Here is a 17,314-nt window from a genome sequence, read left to right on the forward strand (position 1 = left end):
ATAAATAAAAATGAAATGAAAAATAAAAAGGCCAGGTGCAGAGGCTCATGCCTGTAATCTCAGCACTTTGGTAGGACGAGGCAGGCAGATCACCTGAGGTCAGGAGTTCAAGACCAGCCTGGCCAACATGGTGAAACCCTAAAACTACAAAAATTAGCCCGGCGGTGGTGGGTGCCTGTAATCCCAGCTACTCGGGAGGCTGAGGCCAGGAGAATCGTTTGAACCAGGGAGGCAGAGGTTGCAGTAAGCTGAGATGGCGCCGCTGCACTCTAGCCTGGGTAACAGAGCAAGACTCTATCTCAAAAAATAAAAACAAAATACAAACATAAATAAAATTTTAAAATGGAAGATAATTAAGTGAAAATACGCGTAATTAATGCTGAATGCAGCAGCCTCTTTACTCAGCCTTCTTCACCCCTTACCATCAAAACACAGTGGGAAGACTGTGCCTCTTAGACCCTGATACTGGTATGAGAATATTCATCAACAATAAAGCCAAGAAGCTCACCCAAGGCAACCTGCCTATGCATTTAAAGCTTCTAACTGACTATTTAGTCCCTCACTTTTAATCGTCAGCAGACAGCTAATTATTACTAGACATCAGAGAAAAACCCTAACATAAAAGAAATCAATCAATATTTAAAAACAATGTTAGGAAAAAAAGAGACTATGCAGGGCAAGGAAAATCAGTTGAAAGAATGAAAGGATATTATAAAAAGAAACATTCAGAGACTTAAAAAAGACCTCCTGGAGATCAAAAACTAATAGTAGAAAAGAAAAATGTAATAAAAGTAGAAGATAAAGTTGAATAAATCTTGCAGGAAACATATCTAAAGGAAAAAGAAGTGAACTAATTATTCCAGGAGGTTCAACATCAAGAAGCTACTGGCAACCAAGACAGAGGAAGACATGAGGGTTTAGGAAACAAAGGAGCTAACACAGGAAAGAAGCAAAGTTGCCAGGAAAATGGAGACTGGATAACCCAGGATGACAGTCGCGTACCACCTCTACAGACTGCAAGGCCACCTGAACAGACTAGAGCCATGTGACTCAAGAGACATATTGAAGGCCGTCATCATCAATATCTCTGCTGCCACTTATCCTTTTTAAAGCTAAGAACACAGTACCCAGGAGAGCCTGGCCCTCAGCCTGTCTTGACTAAATGCTTATGGATTTCTTTTTTGAACATACTTGGTTGCCTAATGAGTTCCAGACACTCATTTCACCCCACAGAAGTTTCTTTAACCCAGCGGTCCCCAACCTTTCTGGCACCAGGGACCGGGTTCATAGAAGACCATTTTTCTACAGACAGGGGTGTTGGGGTGGTTTGGGATGAAATTGTTCCACCTAATTGCTGATCTGACAGGAAGTGGAGCTCAGACTGTAATGCTCACTGGCCCACTGCTCACCTCCTGCAGCCGGGGGGTAGTGGTGCAGGGTACTCCTGCTTAGGAGAAACCACAGAGTTGATCACTCCCTCTGACCATATTTCTGTCAAATGCCCAAGACCTAGTCCACACTGAAACCCTGCCCAATACAATCTCCATGATTAAGTCTTAACTTTACTCATGACTTCCATAGATGGGCCTCTAAGAACATCAGGAAAATGAAGCAAGTATAATCTGCTGATCTCTGGGGATCCCTGAGATCCTTTCAGAAGTCCAAGAGGTAAAACTAAATACATAAGAATACAAAAAAATTGGCCAGGCGCAGTGGCTCACGCCTGTAATCCCAGCACTTTGGAAGGCCGAGGCAGGCGGATTACGAGGTCAGGAGATCAAGACCATCCTGGCCAACATGGTGAAACCCTGTCTCTACTAAAAATACAAAAAAATTAGCTGGGCTTTGGGGCGGGTGCCTGTACTCCCAGCTACTTGGTAGGCTGAGGCAGGAGAATGGCGTGAACCTGGGAAGCAGAGTTTGCTGTGAGCTGAGATTGCGCCACTGCACTCCAGCCTGGGTGACAGAGCGAGACTCTGTCTCAAAAAAAAAAAAAAAAAAAATTATTTGCCTTTTCCACTGTGTTGACACTTGCACTGATTGTACAAAAGAAATGGTGAGCAAAACTGTTAGCACCTTAACACAAATCAAGGCAACAGCACCAAACTGTAGCAGAAATCATTGTATTCTTCATAACTACACAGTTATAGTGAAAAATAAATTCATTTTTAAGAATGTCCTTGATAAAGCAATAAAAAATATTAGTTTTAATAAATATCAACCCTTTAGTACATATATTTTTATTACTGTATATGATGAAACAGAAATATGTATAAAGCACATTTGTATACTAAGTATGATGGTTATCTCCAGGAAAGGCATTTGTGTAATTGAGCTGCAAACTGAACTAGACAGTTTTCTTCATGGAATACTATTTTTACTTGAAAGACTGAACAAAAAGCTATGTTATTCAAGCTTAGATAGCTGACAGGCATTTTCTCAAAAGTAAGCCTGTCACTAATAACGAAAATTAACAGTATTTGTTGCTAGTGACAGAATTCAAGCTTTCAAGTGAAATTCCAATTTTGGAAAATTTACATCCAGAGTGAGCTTGACAGCTTCCCAACATTTAACATTTTTTTCAATGAGACCAACAGTGATATTAACGAACATGATATTTAAATATCATATAATGAAATGTGTAAGTATCTGTCCAGGTAGAAAAGGTCCTAGAGACCTTAGGTTTATCCTTCTAGTACTTTATTTGTAAAAATCCCTCACTACTTTTATTTCCAGAATACTACAAATAATTCTTTCTTTCTTTCGGCGGTGGTGGGGGGGGGGCGGTTTCTGGGTTTTTTTTGTCTTTTCTTTTCTTTATGTTATTTTTTACTTCAATAGGTTTTTGGGGAACAGGTAGTATTTGGTTACATGAATAAGTGCTTTAGTGGTGATTTCTGAGATTCTGGTGCAACCATCATCCAAGCAGTGTACACTGTACACAATGTGTAGTCTTTTATCTCTTTTTCAATATTTTTACTTAATTATTAGCTAACTTAATTATAACAAAATTCTCACTCCACCAAAAGAAATAAACTCATTTTACATCCTCAATTCTTTTCTTTGTCAAATGGCACTGAGTACACCAAATTCTTATCATATGTATATGTATAGTAAACAACTAAGAAAAAAATCAGTATAACGTTTAGAAGGAAAAATGGAGACAGAGCAGACTGGTTGTTAAATATAACTATGAATCATTTCTGTTTTTCTCTAAAATCCATATTATGATTGAATAAATGTTAATTTATAAATTCTAAGATTTAAATAAGTGTTTAGAAAAAAATAATTTCAGGCCAGGTGTGTTGGCTCACACCTGTAATCCAAACACTTTGGGAAGCCAAGGCAGGTGGATCACCTGAGGTCAGGAGTTCAATATCACCCTGGCCAATATGGCAAAACCCCGTCTCTATTAAAAATACAAAAATTAGTTGGGCATGGTGGCAGGCGCCTGTAGTCCCAGCTACTTGGGAGACTGAGGCAGGAGAATTGCTTGAACCCGGGAGGCAGAGGTTGCAGTGAGCTGAGATCACTCCAGCCTGGATGACAGAGCAAGACTCCATCTCAAAAAAACCCCCCAAAACCAAAAACAAACCAAAAAAATAAAAAATAATCTCAGCCGGGCATGGTGGCTCATGCCTGCAATCCCAGCACTTTAGAAGGCTGAGGCGGGTGGATCACCTGAGGTCAAGTGTTCAAGACCAGCCTGGCCAACATGGTGAAACCCCATCTCTACTAAAAATAGAAAAATTAGCTGGGCGTGGTGGCAGGTGCCAGTAATCCCTGCTACTCAGGAGGAGGCTGAGGCAGGAGAATCACTTGAACCTGGGAGGTGGAGGTTGCAGTGAAGTGAGATTGTGCCATTGCACTCCAGCCTGGGTAACAAGAGTGAAACTCCGTCTCAAATAAAAAAAAGAAAAAAAAAAAAAGAAAAAAATAATCTCACTAGCACAGAACTCAAATTTCTACCTATCTTAGTAAACAATCAAAAGCACATTTCACTTTATGCTTCAATTGACTACTGGCCAACTATAACTTCTATAGCAACTTTCATGTTGATACTCTCTAGAAAATTTAAGTTATATTTAAGGTTAATTTCAATTGAATTTAATTGTTTAATAATAAATTTGATTGATAAGATTATATTAAAATTTAGGTTATGTTTACTTAAGTGAAGCAAGGAGGTAGTCAGAATGAAAACTTAGGTTTCCAGTACAAACCTATGGAGTTGTCATGTATTATTCTAGTTTATCATATGGTCATGTTCTTTTGAATTTGTCACGAGACTACTATGATAAAACTTAATTTACCAAATTCTTCAAGATTTAACTTGGTAATGAAGCTACAAATTTGTGAATAAGTGGCCGGGCACGGTGGCTCACGCCTATAATCCCAGCACTTTGGGAGGCCAAGGCGGGCAGATCACGAGGTCAGGAGCTCGAGATCATCCTGGCCAACATGGTGAAACCCCATCTCTACTAAAAATACAAAAAATGAGCCGGGTGTGGTGGCATATGCCTGTAGTCCCAGCTACTCAGGAGGCTGAGGCAGGAGAATCGCTTGAACCCGGGAGGCGGAGGTTGCAGTGAGCCCAGATCGCGCCACTGCACTCCAGCCTGGCGACAGAGCGAGACTCCATCTCAAAAAAAAAAAAAAAAAAAAAGAAAAAAAAAAATTTATGACTAAGTACACACTGCCCTCTTGTGTTCAAACTAAGGATGGATCTAATTGATGAACTAGGTGTAATCCTAAAAACTACTCTTCCAGGGGAAAAAAAAGCCAAGGTCCTAAAGAAATCATTTAAGGTTGCTAAAAGCAGAAAAATTCTGATCTTACAAGGTAATAAGGAGCAGTCTTCTCAAGGCAAGGCAAAAGCTCTTAATCTGAGCCAGATGATTGCTAGTACCAGTAGCCAAAAAAACCTAATCTCAGTGAGTATTATATAGTAGTATTTTTACTATACTTCCTCAAGCTGCACTGGCATAAAAAGGGATTCAGACTTCTTTCCGTGTGATGAAGGATCAGAAAATGCTTGAAATGAATGCTTCCTCCAGCATGCTGAAATTAAACCAGTAAAACTGCCTCTGATTTCTTTTTTTTCTTTTTTGCTAATGTGTATTTTAAAATGAAAAGTACTTCCTAACTAGTCTTCCTAGTCAATGTTATGGTTTCAAAAAATGTGATATCCTAAGACATATCTCTCACTTTGAAATAAGCATCAGTTAAAAATAGGGCCAGGAGTGGTGGAGTACGCCTGTAGTCTTAGCTACGTGGGAAATATGCATAATTAATACTGAATGCAACAGCCTCTTAACTCAGTCTTCTTCACCCCTTAACATCCAAACACAGTGGGAGACTAAAGCAGGAAGACTGCTTGAGCCCAGGAGTTCAAGGATGTAGCATGCTATGATTGCGTCTGTGAATAGCCACTGAACTCCAGCCTGGGCAACACAGTGATACCCAGTCTTAAAAAAAAAAAAAAAGAAAGAAAAGAAAGAAAAGAAAGAAAGAGAAAAAGGGGTTCCACACACAGTAAATGACTTTATCGCCAAAAAGGCAGACATTAAACCTTTGTATATCTAGACTTACATTCCCTTACTCATGTTGTTAGATGAAATATACGCAGGCTAAACTTAATTAGAAGTATTAGGCTGGGTGCAGTGGCTCATGCCTGTAATTCCAACACTTTGGGAGGCAAGGCAGGTGGATCCCTTGAGCCTAGGAATTGCAGAAGGGCCTGCTCAACAAGGCAAAGCCCTGTCTCTACCAAAAAAAAAAAATCAGTCTGGCATAGGGGTGCACACCTGTAGTCCCAGCTACTCAGGAGGCTGAGTTGAAAGGATTGCCTGAGCCCAGGAGGTCAAGGCTGCAGTGAGCTCTGATGGTGCCACTGCACTCCAGCCTGGGTGACAGAGTGAGACACTATCTCCAAAAATAAAAAAATAAAAAAATTACATATATATATATATATATAGACACACACACACATATATATTACACATGCCTGCTATTATGATTACTTCCATGTTATCTTTTTATTTTCTTTTATTTTCTTTTTTTTTGAGACAGGGTCTCCCTGTGTCGCCAAGGCTAGAGTGCGGTGGTGTGATCCCAGCTTACTGCAACCTCCGCCTTCCGGTCCTCAAGTGATTCTCCTGCCTCACCCTCCCAAGTAGCTGAGATTACAGGCCCCCGCCACCACGCCCAGCTAATTTTTGTATTTTTAGTAGAGATGGGGTTTCACCACGTCAGCCAGGTTGGTCTCGAACTCCTGACCTCAAGTGATCTGCTCATCTCGGCCTCCCAAAGTGCTGGGATTACAGGCATGAGCCATCGCGCCCAGTCACTTCCACGTTATCTTTCATTGGCCAAGTACTAATGAAGCACTACAAAGCACACTTGTTCCTGAAATATGAGCAGAACTACATTTCCAACCAAAGAGAAGTATATATAAGTTACTGAAATATTATGACAGAGAAATTTATTTACTTATTTTTCTTTTTTTGAGACAGAGTCTTGCTCTGTTGCCTAGGATGGAGCGTAATGGCAAGATCTCAGCTCACTGCAATCTCTGCTTCCTGGATTCAAGCGTTTCTCGTGCCTCAGCCTCCAGAGTAGCTGGGATTACAGGTGTGTGCCACCATGCCCAGCTAAATTTTTGTATTTTTCTTAGAGACGGGGTTTTGTCATGTTGGCCAGGCTGGTTTCGAACTCCCAGCCTCAAGTGATCTGCCTGCCTCAGCTTCCCAAGGTGCTAGGATTACAGGCGTGAGCCACCACACCCAGATAAGATACAGAAACTTAAATTTCTCATTTTAACTTGTCAAATGGTTCTTGATTTTTTTCATTAAAAATGTTATTTGTGTAATATATAATGGGTTTATCAATGTTTTTAAACAAAGTAATATTTTTAAAGTTTCTCAGGTTTAATTTATAATACAGCAAATATCAATAGACATGTCATATAAACAAAAGGTCATTGGCACTCTATCATTAAGTATATAACTGGATCCTTATAGAAGCAAAAAGTTTGAGACCCATTATTCTGGAGAGTAGCATACTGAACATGAAAAAAACCAATTAACTCTCAAAGCTTTAATGGAGGTAAGGATAAAACAGAAATGTCATTTACTAAGAAAAATGCAGGTGATACTCACCAAATGGATCTTCCATGCCACTATTAACCAGTTTAGGGAGATGAGATATTGTTTCTAAAAAGAGAAAAAGGTAAATGATACACTTAATACATATAGTCCCCATCACCTTTTATTTATTTATTTATTTATTTATTTATTTATTTATTTATTTTGAGACGGAGTCTCGCTGTGTCTCCCAGGCTGGAGTGCAGTGGCGTGATCTCGGCTCACTGCAAGCTCCGCCTCCCGGGTTCATACCATTCTCCCGCCTCAGCCTCCCAAGTAGCTGGGACTACAGGCGCTCGCCACCACGCCCGGCTAGTTTTTTGTATTTTTAGTAGAGACGGGGTTTCACCATGTTAGCCAGGATAGTCTTGATCTCCTGACCTCGTGATCCACCCGCCTCGGCCTCCCAAAGTGCTGGGATTACAGGCTTGAGCCACCGCGCCCGGCCACCTTTTATGCTTTTAAAAAAATAATCCTAATTCAGTAACATTGACCGTAGTTTAAAAGTGGAACATTATAGAAATGTACAACTTATTAAATGGTAGGGTTTTTTTTTTGAGACAGGAGCTCCCTATGTTGCCCAGACTGGATTTTAACTCTTGGGCTTAAGTGATCCTCCCACGTCGGCCTCTTGAGGATTACAACAGCCTGCTACTGTGCCAGGCTGGGAGTTATTTTAGGGGAATTGAGATACAGATGTACAATATTAGATTATCATAAAACATTTAAGGCTAATTTTTGTCTTAAAATATATTATTCTCAGTTTCCTCAAATAAGCTCCCTTTCCAATCCTCATTTTGAATTTACGAGAGTGTAAGGAAAAAGGCAAGTTTTTTTGTAAGAAAAATACAACACCTGAGAAAGGGCATGAGGAACATCTTTGAAGAAGGAGATTGGTTTTGCCTAAGGAAAATGGAAGTTATTTTAGACACAGAAGGATGGTTCAGTAAGCTGTAAGTTTGTCCACTCAAGTATGAAAATAAAACAAAAAATGTTTCAAATGAAAGTTGACTAAGTATAATATACAACCTCCTGCACCCCTAGTCAAGACAAGTGTCAAATCTGCCCTATCCAGCTTCCTACTCCTCCTGTGGTTTTTATCCTAAGGTCATTCCCTAACAGTCTAAATACAAAACTCCAATTCAGAGCCTGCTTTTTATAAATCACAACCTACTGGACAGGAATGATTGGAGAAACTTGGGAGTAAGATGCAGTTACAGGGCTGGGCGCAGTGGCTCACAGGCTACTGGTACTAGCAATCATCTGGCTCAGATTAAGAGCTTTTGTCTTGCTTTGAGAAGACTGCTCTTTATTACCTTGTAAGATCAGAATTTTTCTGCTTTTAACGACTTTAGATTATTTCTTTAGGACCTTGGCTTTTTTTCCCCCTCAAGAGTAGTTTTTACCTAGTTCATCAATTAGATCCATCCTTAGTTTGAACACAAGAGGGCAGTCTGTACTGATTCATAAATTTTGTAGCTTTATTACCAAGTTAATTCTTGAAGAATTTGGTAAATTGAGTTTTATCATAGTAGCCTGGTGACAAATTCTAAAGAACATGACCACATGATAAACTAGAATAATACATGACAACTCCATAGGTTTGTACTGGAAACCTAAGTTTTCATTCCGACTTACCTCCTTGCTTCACTTAAGTAAACATAACCTAAATTTTAATATAATCTTATCAATCAAATTTATTAAACAATTAAATTCAATTGAAATTAACCTTAAATATAACTTAAATTTACTAGAGAGTATCAAAGTGAGAGCTGCTATAGAAGTTATGGTTGGCCAGCAGTCAATTGAGGCATAAAGTGAAATGTGCTTTTGATTGTTTACTAAGATAGGTAGAAATTTGAGTTCTGTGCTAGTGAGATTATTTTTTTCTTTTTCTTTCTTTTTTTTTTTTTTGAGACGGAGTCTTGCTCTGTCGCCCCGGCTGGAGTGCAGTGGCCGGATCTCAGCTCACTGCAAGCTCCGCCTCCCGGGTTCACGCCATTCTCCTGCCTCAGCCTCCAGAGTAGCTAGAGCTACAGGCGCCCGCCACCGCGCCCAGCTAGTTTTTTTGTATTTTTTTAGTAGAGATGGGGTTTCACCGTGTTGGCCAGGATGGTCTCGATCTCCTGACCTCGTGATCCACCCGTCTCGGCCTCCCAAAGTGCTGGGATTACAGGCTTGAGCCACCGCGCCTGGCCTCTTTTTTTTTTTTTTTAAGACTGAGTTTTGCTCATTGCCCAGGCTGGAGTGCAATGGTGCAATCTCAGCTCACTGCAACCTCCGCCTCCTGGGTTCGAGTGATTCTCCTGCCTCAGCCTCTTGAGTACCTGGGATTACACGCACCTGCCACCATGCCCTGCTAATTTTTGTATTTTTAGTAGAGATGGGGTTTTACCATGTTGGCCAGGCTGATCTCGAACTCCTAACTGGTGGTCATTCCCTGGTCACCGAATGTGAAATTGAAATACACATACTTGGGATCAGGCGTGGTGGTTCATGCCAGTAATCCCAGCACTTTGGGAGGCCGAGGTGGGTGGATCACCTGAGGTCAGGAGTTTGAGACCAGATTGGCCAACATGGTGAAACCCTGTCTCTACTAAAAATACAAAAATCAGCTGGGCATGGTGGCCTGCACCTGTAGTCCCAGCTACTCAGGAAGCTGAGTCATGAGAATCGCTTGAACCTGGGAGTCGAAAGTTGCAGTGAGCTCAGACCATGCCACTGAACTCCAGCCTGGGCAACAGAGTAAGATTCGGTCTCAAAAAAGAAAAAAGAAAAAGAAAAAAATTTAAAGTTTTGTGCTTCAAAGGACACCATCAAAAAAGTGATAAGGCAACACACAGAATGGGAGAAAATTTTTGCAAATCATCTATCTGATAAGGAACCTATATGTAGAATACATAAAGAACAATGACTCAATAACAAAGACAACCCAATTTTAAAATGGGCAAAGGATGTATATAAACATTTCATAAGAGAAGATATACAGTCAATAGGCATATGAAAAGATCTTTAACATCTTTAGCCCTATAGGAAATGCAAATCAATGTCACAATGAAATAACACTTCACACCCATTATGATGGCTATAATAAATAAAAAAGGTAATAACAGTGTTGGGAGCTAAACCAAGAACACATGGATACTAGAAGGGGAACAACAGACACTGGGCCTGCTTGAGGGTGAAGGATGAGGGGATCAGAAAAAATACCTATCAGGTACTATAGTTATTACCGGGGTGACTAAATTATCTGTACACCAAACTCCCGTGACACACAGTTTACCAACATAACAAACCAGAACATGTATGTGTACCCCGAACGTAAAATAAAAGTTAAATAAATAAATAAATAAATAACAAGTATTAGGAAAGATGTAGAGAAAATGGGGCCTCAATACACTGCTGGTGAGAATGTAAAATGATGTAGCCGATTTGGAAGAGTAACAGTTCACCAAACAGTTAAACATAGAGTTTACCATATGATCCACTCCTAGGTATACATCCAAGAGAAGTAAAAACATATGTCAAGGCCAGGTGCGGTGGCTCACGCCTGTAATCCCAGCACTTTGGGAGGCCGAGGCGGGCAGATCACCTGAGGTCAGGAGTTTGAGACCAGCCTGGTCAATAGGGTGAAATCCTGTCTCTACTAAAAATACAAAAATTAGCTGGGCATGGTGGCGGGGGCCTGTAGTCCCAGCTACTTGGGAGGCTGAGGCAGGAGTCACTTGAAACCGGGAGATGGAGGTTGCAGTGAGCTGAGATCGCGCCACTGCACTCCAGCCTGGGTTACAGTGTGAAACTCCATCTTATAAAAAAAAAAAAGGATGTCCATACAAAACCTTGTACACAGGCCAGGTGTGTGGCTCATGCCTGTAATCCCAACACTTTGGGAGCATAAGGCAGGCAGATCACTTGAAGTCAGGAGTTCGAGACAAGCCTAGCAAAATGGTGAAACCCCGTCTCTACAAAAAATACAAAAATTACTCGGGCGTGGTGGCCCATGCCTGTAGTCCCAGCTAACGACAAAACAAACGTCCCCAAAACAAACAAATGAAAAACCTTTATACAAATGTTCATAGCAGCACTATTCATAATAGCTAAAAAGTGAAAACCACCCAATGTCTATCCACTGATCACTGGATAAACAAAATGAATACAATGGAACATTCAACATAAAAAGAAATGAAGTATTAATACATGTTATAACATGCATAAACATTTAAAACACACTAAATGAAAGAGGCTAATCACAAAGGACCATACAGCCTATGATTCCACTTACATGAAATGTCCATAATAGGTAAGTCTATAGAGTCAGAAAGTTTGCAGTGGCCTATGTTGGGGGTGGGTGGGGAGGAGATTAGAGAGTGACAGCTAAGGGGAACAGAGTTTTTTGGGGGGTAATTATAATGTTCTAAAATTGGTTAGAGTGATGGTTATACAACTTGCAAATATATTAAAAGCCATTAAGTTGTACACTATAAACTGTAAAGTAACTGTAAATTTTACAGTATATGAATTATATCTCAAAAATACTGGTTTTTGTTTTGTTTTGTTTTTTAAGCAGTAGATTTGCAACAAAAGGGTATATTATGGGAGCATGCTGTTGCCCTGGCTGGATCCCCCATTAAGGAATGACAGGACTGCTGTTGGGAGACAGCCTACAACTGTCAATCCTTTCAGGGAGTGCCTCAGATATGAAGAGTTGACTCAAGGAAGGTCACATCCTTCTCAGAAGTCCACATCCAATCAAGACCAGAGTGTAAGCCCAGCCGTTACAGTACACATGAGACAACTCTAAAAGGTCATTTTAGCTCCAGAGCCCCCGTGGGGTCCACTAAGGCTCCTGTTGGATCTCTATTGCCGCTTGACTTCTCCCTGTGGCCAAATACTGCTGCTCCTGTCCCCTCCCTTCCACGGGTGTTGATCCCAAGAGCACTTCCTAAAAAGCATTCTTCAGGCTGTACTATCAGAGTCTGCCTCAAAGATAACCCAACCTAGGACAGTACTCCTTTAAGAATAGGACTTTGCTGACAGTTTGCCAGCCATCTGATACTTTCCAGTTCTAATACTAAGCTACTGAAATCACAGACCGCAATTTTCCAATACCACATGATCCTTTCACATGTTCCAAGGGACTCTTATAGACCTCTAATTTCTCTATTAGATTATACTGAACTCTTCCAAAGCACAGAATTCATCTACTTCTTTTGATTGATGTTATAATATCAATCCTAGGGGATGATCCTAGGTTTGTGATGGAAAGTTTCCAGTAACAAAATACCCCTGTTCTTACAGAATCACAAACAGAAGGATGTCTTGCTAGAAAAATCCTGTGTAGTTTTTGCAGAGAAGCCTACTTTGTGTCTCCACTAACTGGATGCCTGTGCAAGACAGAAATATTTCTATGACCTCTGTAACCACCCATAAACAGATAATGCTCAAACCTATACATATTTTCAGTCCAGATCTTTCTTGGAAGCTCAAGGTAAAAGCCAAAGCCCTTTCAACAGCTTATAGTGCCCTAAGACAAAAGTCACATACTCCCATCATGTTCAAGTACTCTTCCCCTTTCTCACTAAACTCCAGGCAGATGAACCTCCTTGCTGTTCCTTCGATGTGCCAGGCATGCTGAGGCTCTCTGCACTGGAATATTCTTCCCCTACATATTCATTTCTCAATTCCTTTGGGACTTTGCTTAAATGTTACCTTCTCAGTTAAGTCTTCCTCATCACCCTACCTTAAATTGCAATCACCAAGACCACTCTACCTCAGCTTTATCTCTTTTTCCAGCTATTTCTCAAAGCACTTATTCTAATATACTACATATTTACCTTTTAAATTTGTCATCTCCTCTCATTAAAATATAAGCTCTCTCAGGACAGGTATTTTGCCTGTTTTTGTCCACTGCTGTATCTCCAACACCTAAAATAGTTCCTGAAAAACAGCAAGTGCTCAATAACTATTTTTTCATATGAACGAGATCCAAATTCACATGTCCAAATCACTCAACATCTCCACTTAGATATCTACAAACCTCTGTTCTACATGCACAACTCATTATCTACCTCCTACTTAACCTTAGTCCTTCTTCTTCCTGCAGCTTTCACCATCCACCTAACTGACCAAATGAGAAGTCTCATCCTCTACTTCATGAGTGACTTCCAAAACATATCTTAGATCTTTGTCTTCATCTTCATTGCCTAAACACACAATAGAATCCAAAATACTCTCACTTCCTCTGGACTGTTCCCCTCCAATCTGTGTTTCACAGGCCTAGTAACTGTTAAGTGTTCACTAAACTGGGATCTATGGACCTCCTGGTCTTTGTTTTCCCAGTTCAACTGAGGTAGTCTCTTTGGCAGAAACCTCCTCCTCTTCCTGACCTCTACATATTGCAGAATCCCAAGATTTGGTCCTTAAATCTCATCTCCTTGCTATCTTTACTCCTCTACTCCCTAGAATATAATTGGCATGTGGCAGAAATAATTCTTTATTGTGTATTGTCCTATACACTGCAGGACATTTAGCAACCCTCACTTAGTATCCCTCACTCCAGCCCATTAGATGCCCACAGCCTCCCCAGTGATTAGGATGTCCAAAATCAGCCTGCTAAATTTTATTTATTTATTTATTTATTTTTGAGATGGAGTCTCACTCTGTTGCCCAGGTTGGAGTGCAGTGGCGTGATCTCAGTTCACTGCAACTTCTGCTGCGAAGTCCAAGCGATTCTCCTGCCTCAGTCTCCTGAGTAGCTGGAATTACAGGCACCTGCCACTGCACCCAGCTAATTTTTGTATTTTTAGTACAGACGGGGTTTCACCATATTGGTGAGGCTGATCTCAAACTCCTGACCTCGTGATCCACCTGCCTCGGCCTCCCAAAGTGCTGAGATTACAGGCGTGAGCCACCACGCCTGGCCCAGCCCACTAAATTTCTAAATACCTCCTAGAGAAGCAGTAATCAATCCCTTCCCTGCAAAATGAACCCTGACTAGTCATCTCATCCAGTCCTACAATTTTTTTTTTTTTTGGAGACAGGGTCTCTGTCACCCAGCCTGGAGTGCAGCAGCGCAATCATAACTCACTGAAGCTGTGAACTCCTGAGCTCAACTGATCCTCCCACCTCAGCCTCCTGAGTAGCTAGGACTACAAGCATATACCACTCACCCAGCTAACTGTAAAATTTTTTATTTTTATTTTATTTTATTGTTTTTTGAGATGGAGTTTTACTCTTGTCGCCCAGGCTGGAGTGCAATGACGTGATCTTAGCTCACTGCAACCTCTGCCTCCTGGGATCAAGCGATTCTCCTGCCTCAGCCTCCCTAGTAGCTGGGATGACAGGCACCTGCCATCACGCCCAGCTAATTTTTGTATTTTTAGTAGAGACAGGATTTCACCATGTTGGCCAGCTGGTCTCGAACTCCTGCCCTCAGGTGATCCACCTGCCTCAGCCTCCCAAAGTGCTGGGATTATGCCTGTGCAAGACAGAAATATTCCTGTGGCCTCTGTAACCACCCATAAACAGATGGTGCTCAAACCTATATGGTGAGCCACAGCACCTGGTGAGCCACTGTACTCAGCCTAAATTTTTAAAATTTTTTGTACAGATGGGGTCACAATGTTGTCTAGGCTGGTCTCAAACTCCTGACCTCAAGCGATCCTCCCATCTTGGCCTCCCAAAGTGCTGGGATTACAGACATAGGCCAATATGCCTAGCCTAGTTCTACCATTTTTAATACCCCCTATATACACTGATGATATAAACAAATTCTTATTTCCAGGCCGAACATCTCCCCTGAACTTCATCAGACTGATATATCTACAGCATACTCAATACTCTATTTGGAAATCTGGCAAGTTTCACAAACATACCATGTTTTAAAGAACAAATTCTTGATTTCCCACTCCCAATTTGTTCTTCCCCCAGTATTCCCTATTCATGAGTAGGGCAACAGATGTAAAGCACTTAGAAAAAGAGTAGGCATCTGTGTTAAGCTGCTATTTTGTATCATCATTTCAGTAAAATGGTAGCTTAAGTTTTCTAGTTGCTCAACAAGGTGTCATCCTTGACTCTTCTCTTTCTCTCACAGCTACAATTAAATCATTACCAAGTCTTATTGCCTCTGCCTCCAAAATACATCCATAATTTAACCACTTCTCACCCTAGTCCAAGCTATCACCATCTCTTGCTAGGCTAGTACAATCAACCCCTAATTAACCTCCCTTCTACTCAGACTCCTATATTCTGTTATCCTCAGACTGGCCTGGGTGATCCTTCCAAAAAGTAAAGCAGAGCTGGATGCAGTGGCTGATGGCTATAATCGCAGTACTTTGGGATACTGAGGTGGGAGGATCACTTGAGGCCAGGAGTTCGAGACCAGCTTGGGCAACATAGTAAAATCCCTGTCTCTACAAAAAAATTTAAAAATTAGATGAGCGTGGTGGTGCGTGCCTGTAGTCCTAGCTACTCTGAGGCGGGAGGACAGCTTGAGCCCAGAAGTTTGAGGTTATAGTGAGCTATGATTGCACCATGGCACTCCAGCATGGGCAACAGAGCCAGACCCTGCCTTATTAACAACAACAACAAAAAAAAAGGTGCGGTGGCTCACGCCTGTACGCCTAGCATTTTGGGAGGCCGAGGGGGGCAGATCACCTGAGGTCAGGAGTTCAAAACCAGCCTGGCCAACATGGTGAAACCCCATCTCTACTAAAAATACAAAAATTAGCTGGGTGTGGTGGCAGGCGCCTACAATCCCAGCTACTTGGGAGGCTGAGGCAGGAGAATGGCTTGAACTCGGGAGGTGGAGGTTGCAGTGAGCCAAGATCTTGCCACTGCACTCCAGCCTGGATGACAGAGAGAGACTCCATCTCTAAAAAAAAAAAAAAAAAGTAAAGCATGTCATATATTCCTACTGTAACCAAGTATCCCAGCCTCAAAATGCGTTTTAAAACTTTTTTCCTTTCTTGCTTTCAGCCTTGAAACATACTTTGAAACTCTTTGTTTCCCTTTCCTATCAGGTACTTCCATGAACAATGCTCACTTATCTAATTATGTGCTTGCTTACAAATTCCAGGGGCCAATTTTGAAACAAACCAGGCAGAGAGAGCCAGTTGCAGAATCCTCCCACCTAAGAGGAGTTCTGAACAGTTGGCCCACCACTATTGGGCGGAAGTCAGGATGAAGAAAACCAGAACTCCAGACAGGTGATGAACTCAAGACAGCCATGGGAACAAGATTTGAATGCCTACCCTCTCCTGTACCACTATCACATATTTCCCATATCTTTGCCTTCTTAAAACCCTTCACTCAGGCTGGGAGTGGTGGCTCACACCTATAATCCCAGCACTGTGGGAGGCTGAGGCAGGCAGATCACCTGAGGTCAGGAGTTCAAGACCAGCCTGGCCAACACAGGGAAACCCCGTCTCTACTAGAACTACAAAAATTAGCAGGGAATGGTGGCGTGCGCCTGTAGTCCTGGCTACTCTGGAGGTTAAGGCAGGAGAATCGCTTGAACCTGGGAGGCAGAGGTTGCAGTAAGCTGAGATCGTGCCACTGCACTCCAGTCTGGGTGACAGAGTGAGACTCCATCTCAAAAAAAACCTTTCACTCAGCCCAAAAAACTGGAATGGTCTTTTGAAGACATGAGCCTGGCCATTCCTCAGCTCCTACCATTTGGTTAATAAAACTACTTTCTTTAAACCACACCTGGCTTCTCTCTTTTTCAGCCTCTGAGTGGCAAGCAGCCAGACTTAAGCCGGCTACACCATCACATCTGAAACTAACTTCAGATTTCTCTCTCTCTTTTTTTGTTTTTTAATTGAGATGGAGTCTTGCTCTGTCACCCAGGCTGGAGTGCAGTGGCACCATCTTGGCTCACTGTAATCTCTGACTCCCGGGTTCGAGCGATTCTCCTGCTTCAACCTCCTGAGTAGCTGGGATTACAGGCATGCACCAAGAGGCCTGGTTAATTTTTGTATTTTTAGAAGAGATGGGTTTCACCATGTTGGCCAGGCTGGTCTCAAACTCCTGACCTCAAGTGATCTGCCCACCTCGGCCTCCCAAAGTGCTGGGATTGCAGGCATGAGCCATCACACCTGACAACTGCAGATTTCTTACCACGGCCTATAAGATCCTACATGTCCTGGTCCCTGTCTACTCCACTGACCACA

General features: G+C 41.7%; 1 protein-coding gene across 15 annotated transcripts in view; it reads right to left on the minus strand.

The window, feature by feature from the left end:
• Positions 1–17,314, minus strand: part of LOC105494564 (phosphatase and actin regulator 4) — a 145,332-nt gene that overhangs the window by 100,717 nt on the left and 27,301 nt on the right. For 9 of the 15 annotated variants that reach the window (XM_011763099.3, XM_071097654.1, XM_011763096.3 and 6 more), the window contains one exon: positions 7,158–7,211. In XM_011763099.3, the coding sequence (XP_011761401.2) occupies positions 7,158–7,173 (16 nt within the window). In that variant the 5' untranslated portion in view covers positions 7,174–7,211. Of the gene's footprint in view, positions 1–7,157; positions 7,212–12,976; positions 13,096–17,314 lie in introns of those variants that run through there. The other 6 variants (XM_071097615.1, XM_071097618.1, XM_071097687.1 and 3 more) reach the window with 6 other exon arrangements.

This window comes from Macaca nemestrina, chromosome 1 (assembly GCF_043159975.1).
Source record: "Macaca nemestrina isolate mMacNem1 chromosome 1, mMacNem.hap1, whole genome shotgun sequence".
NCBI lineage: Eukaryota > Metazoa > Chordata > Mammalia > Primates > Cercopithecidae > Macaca > Macaca nemestrina.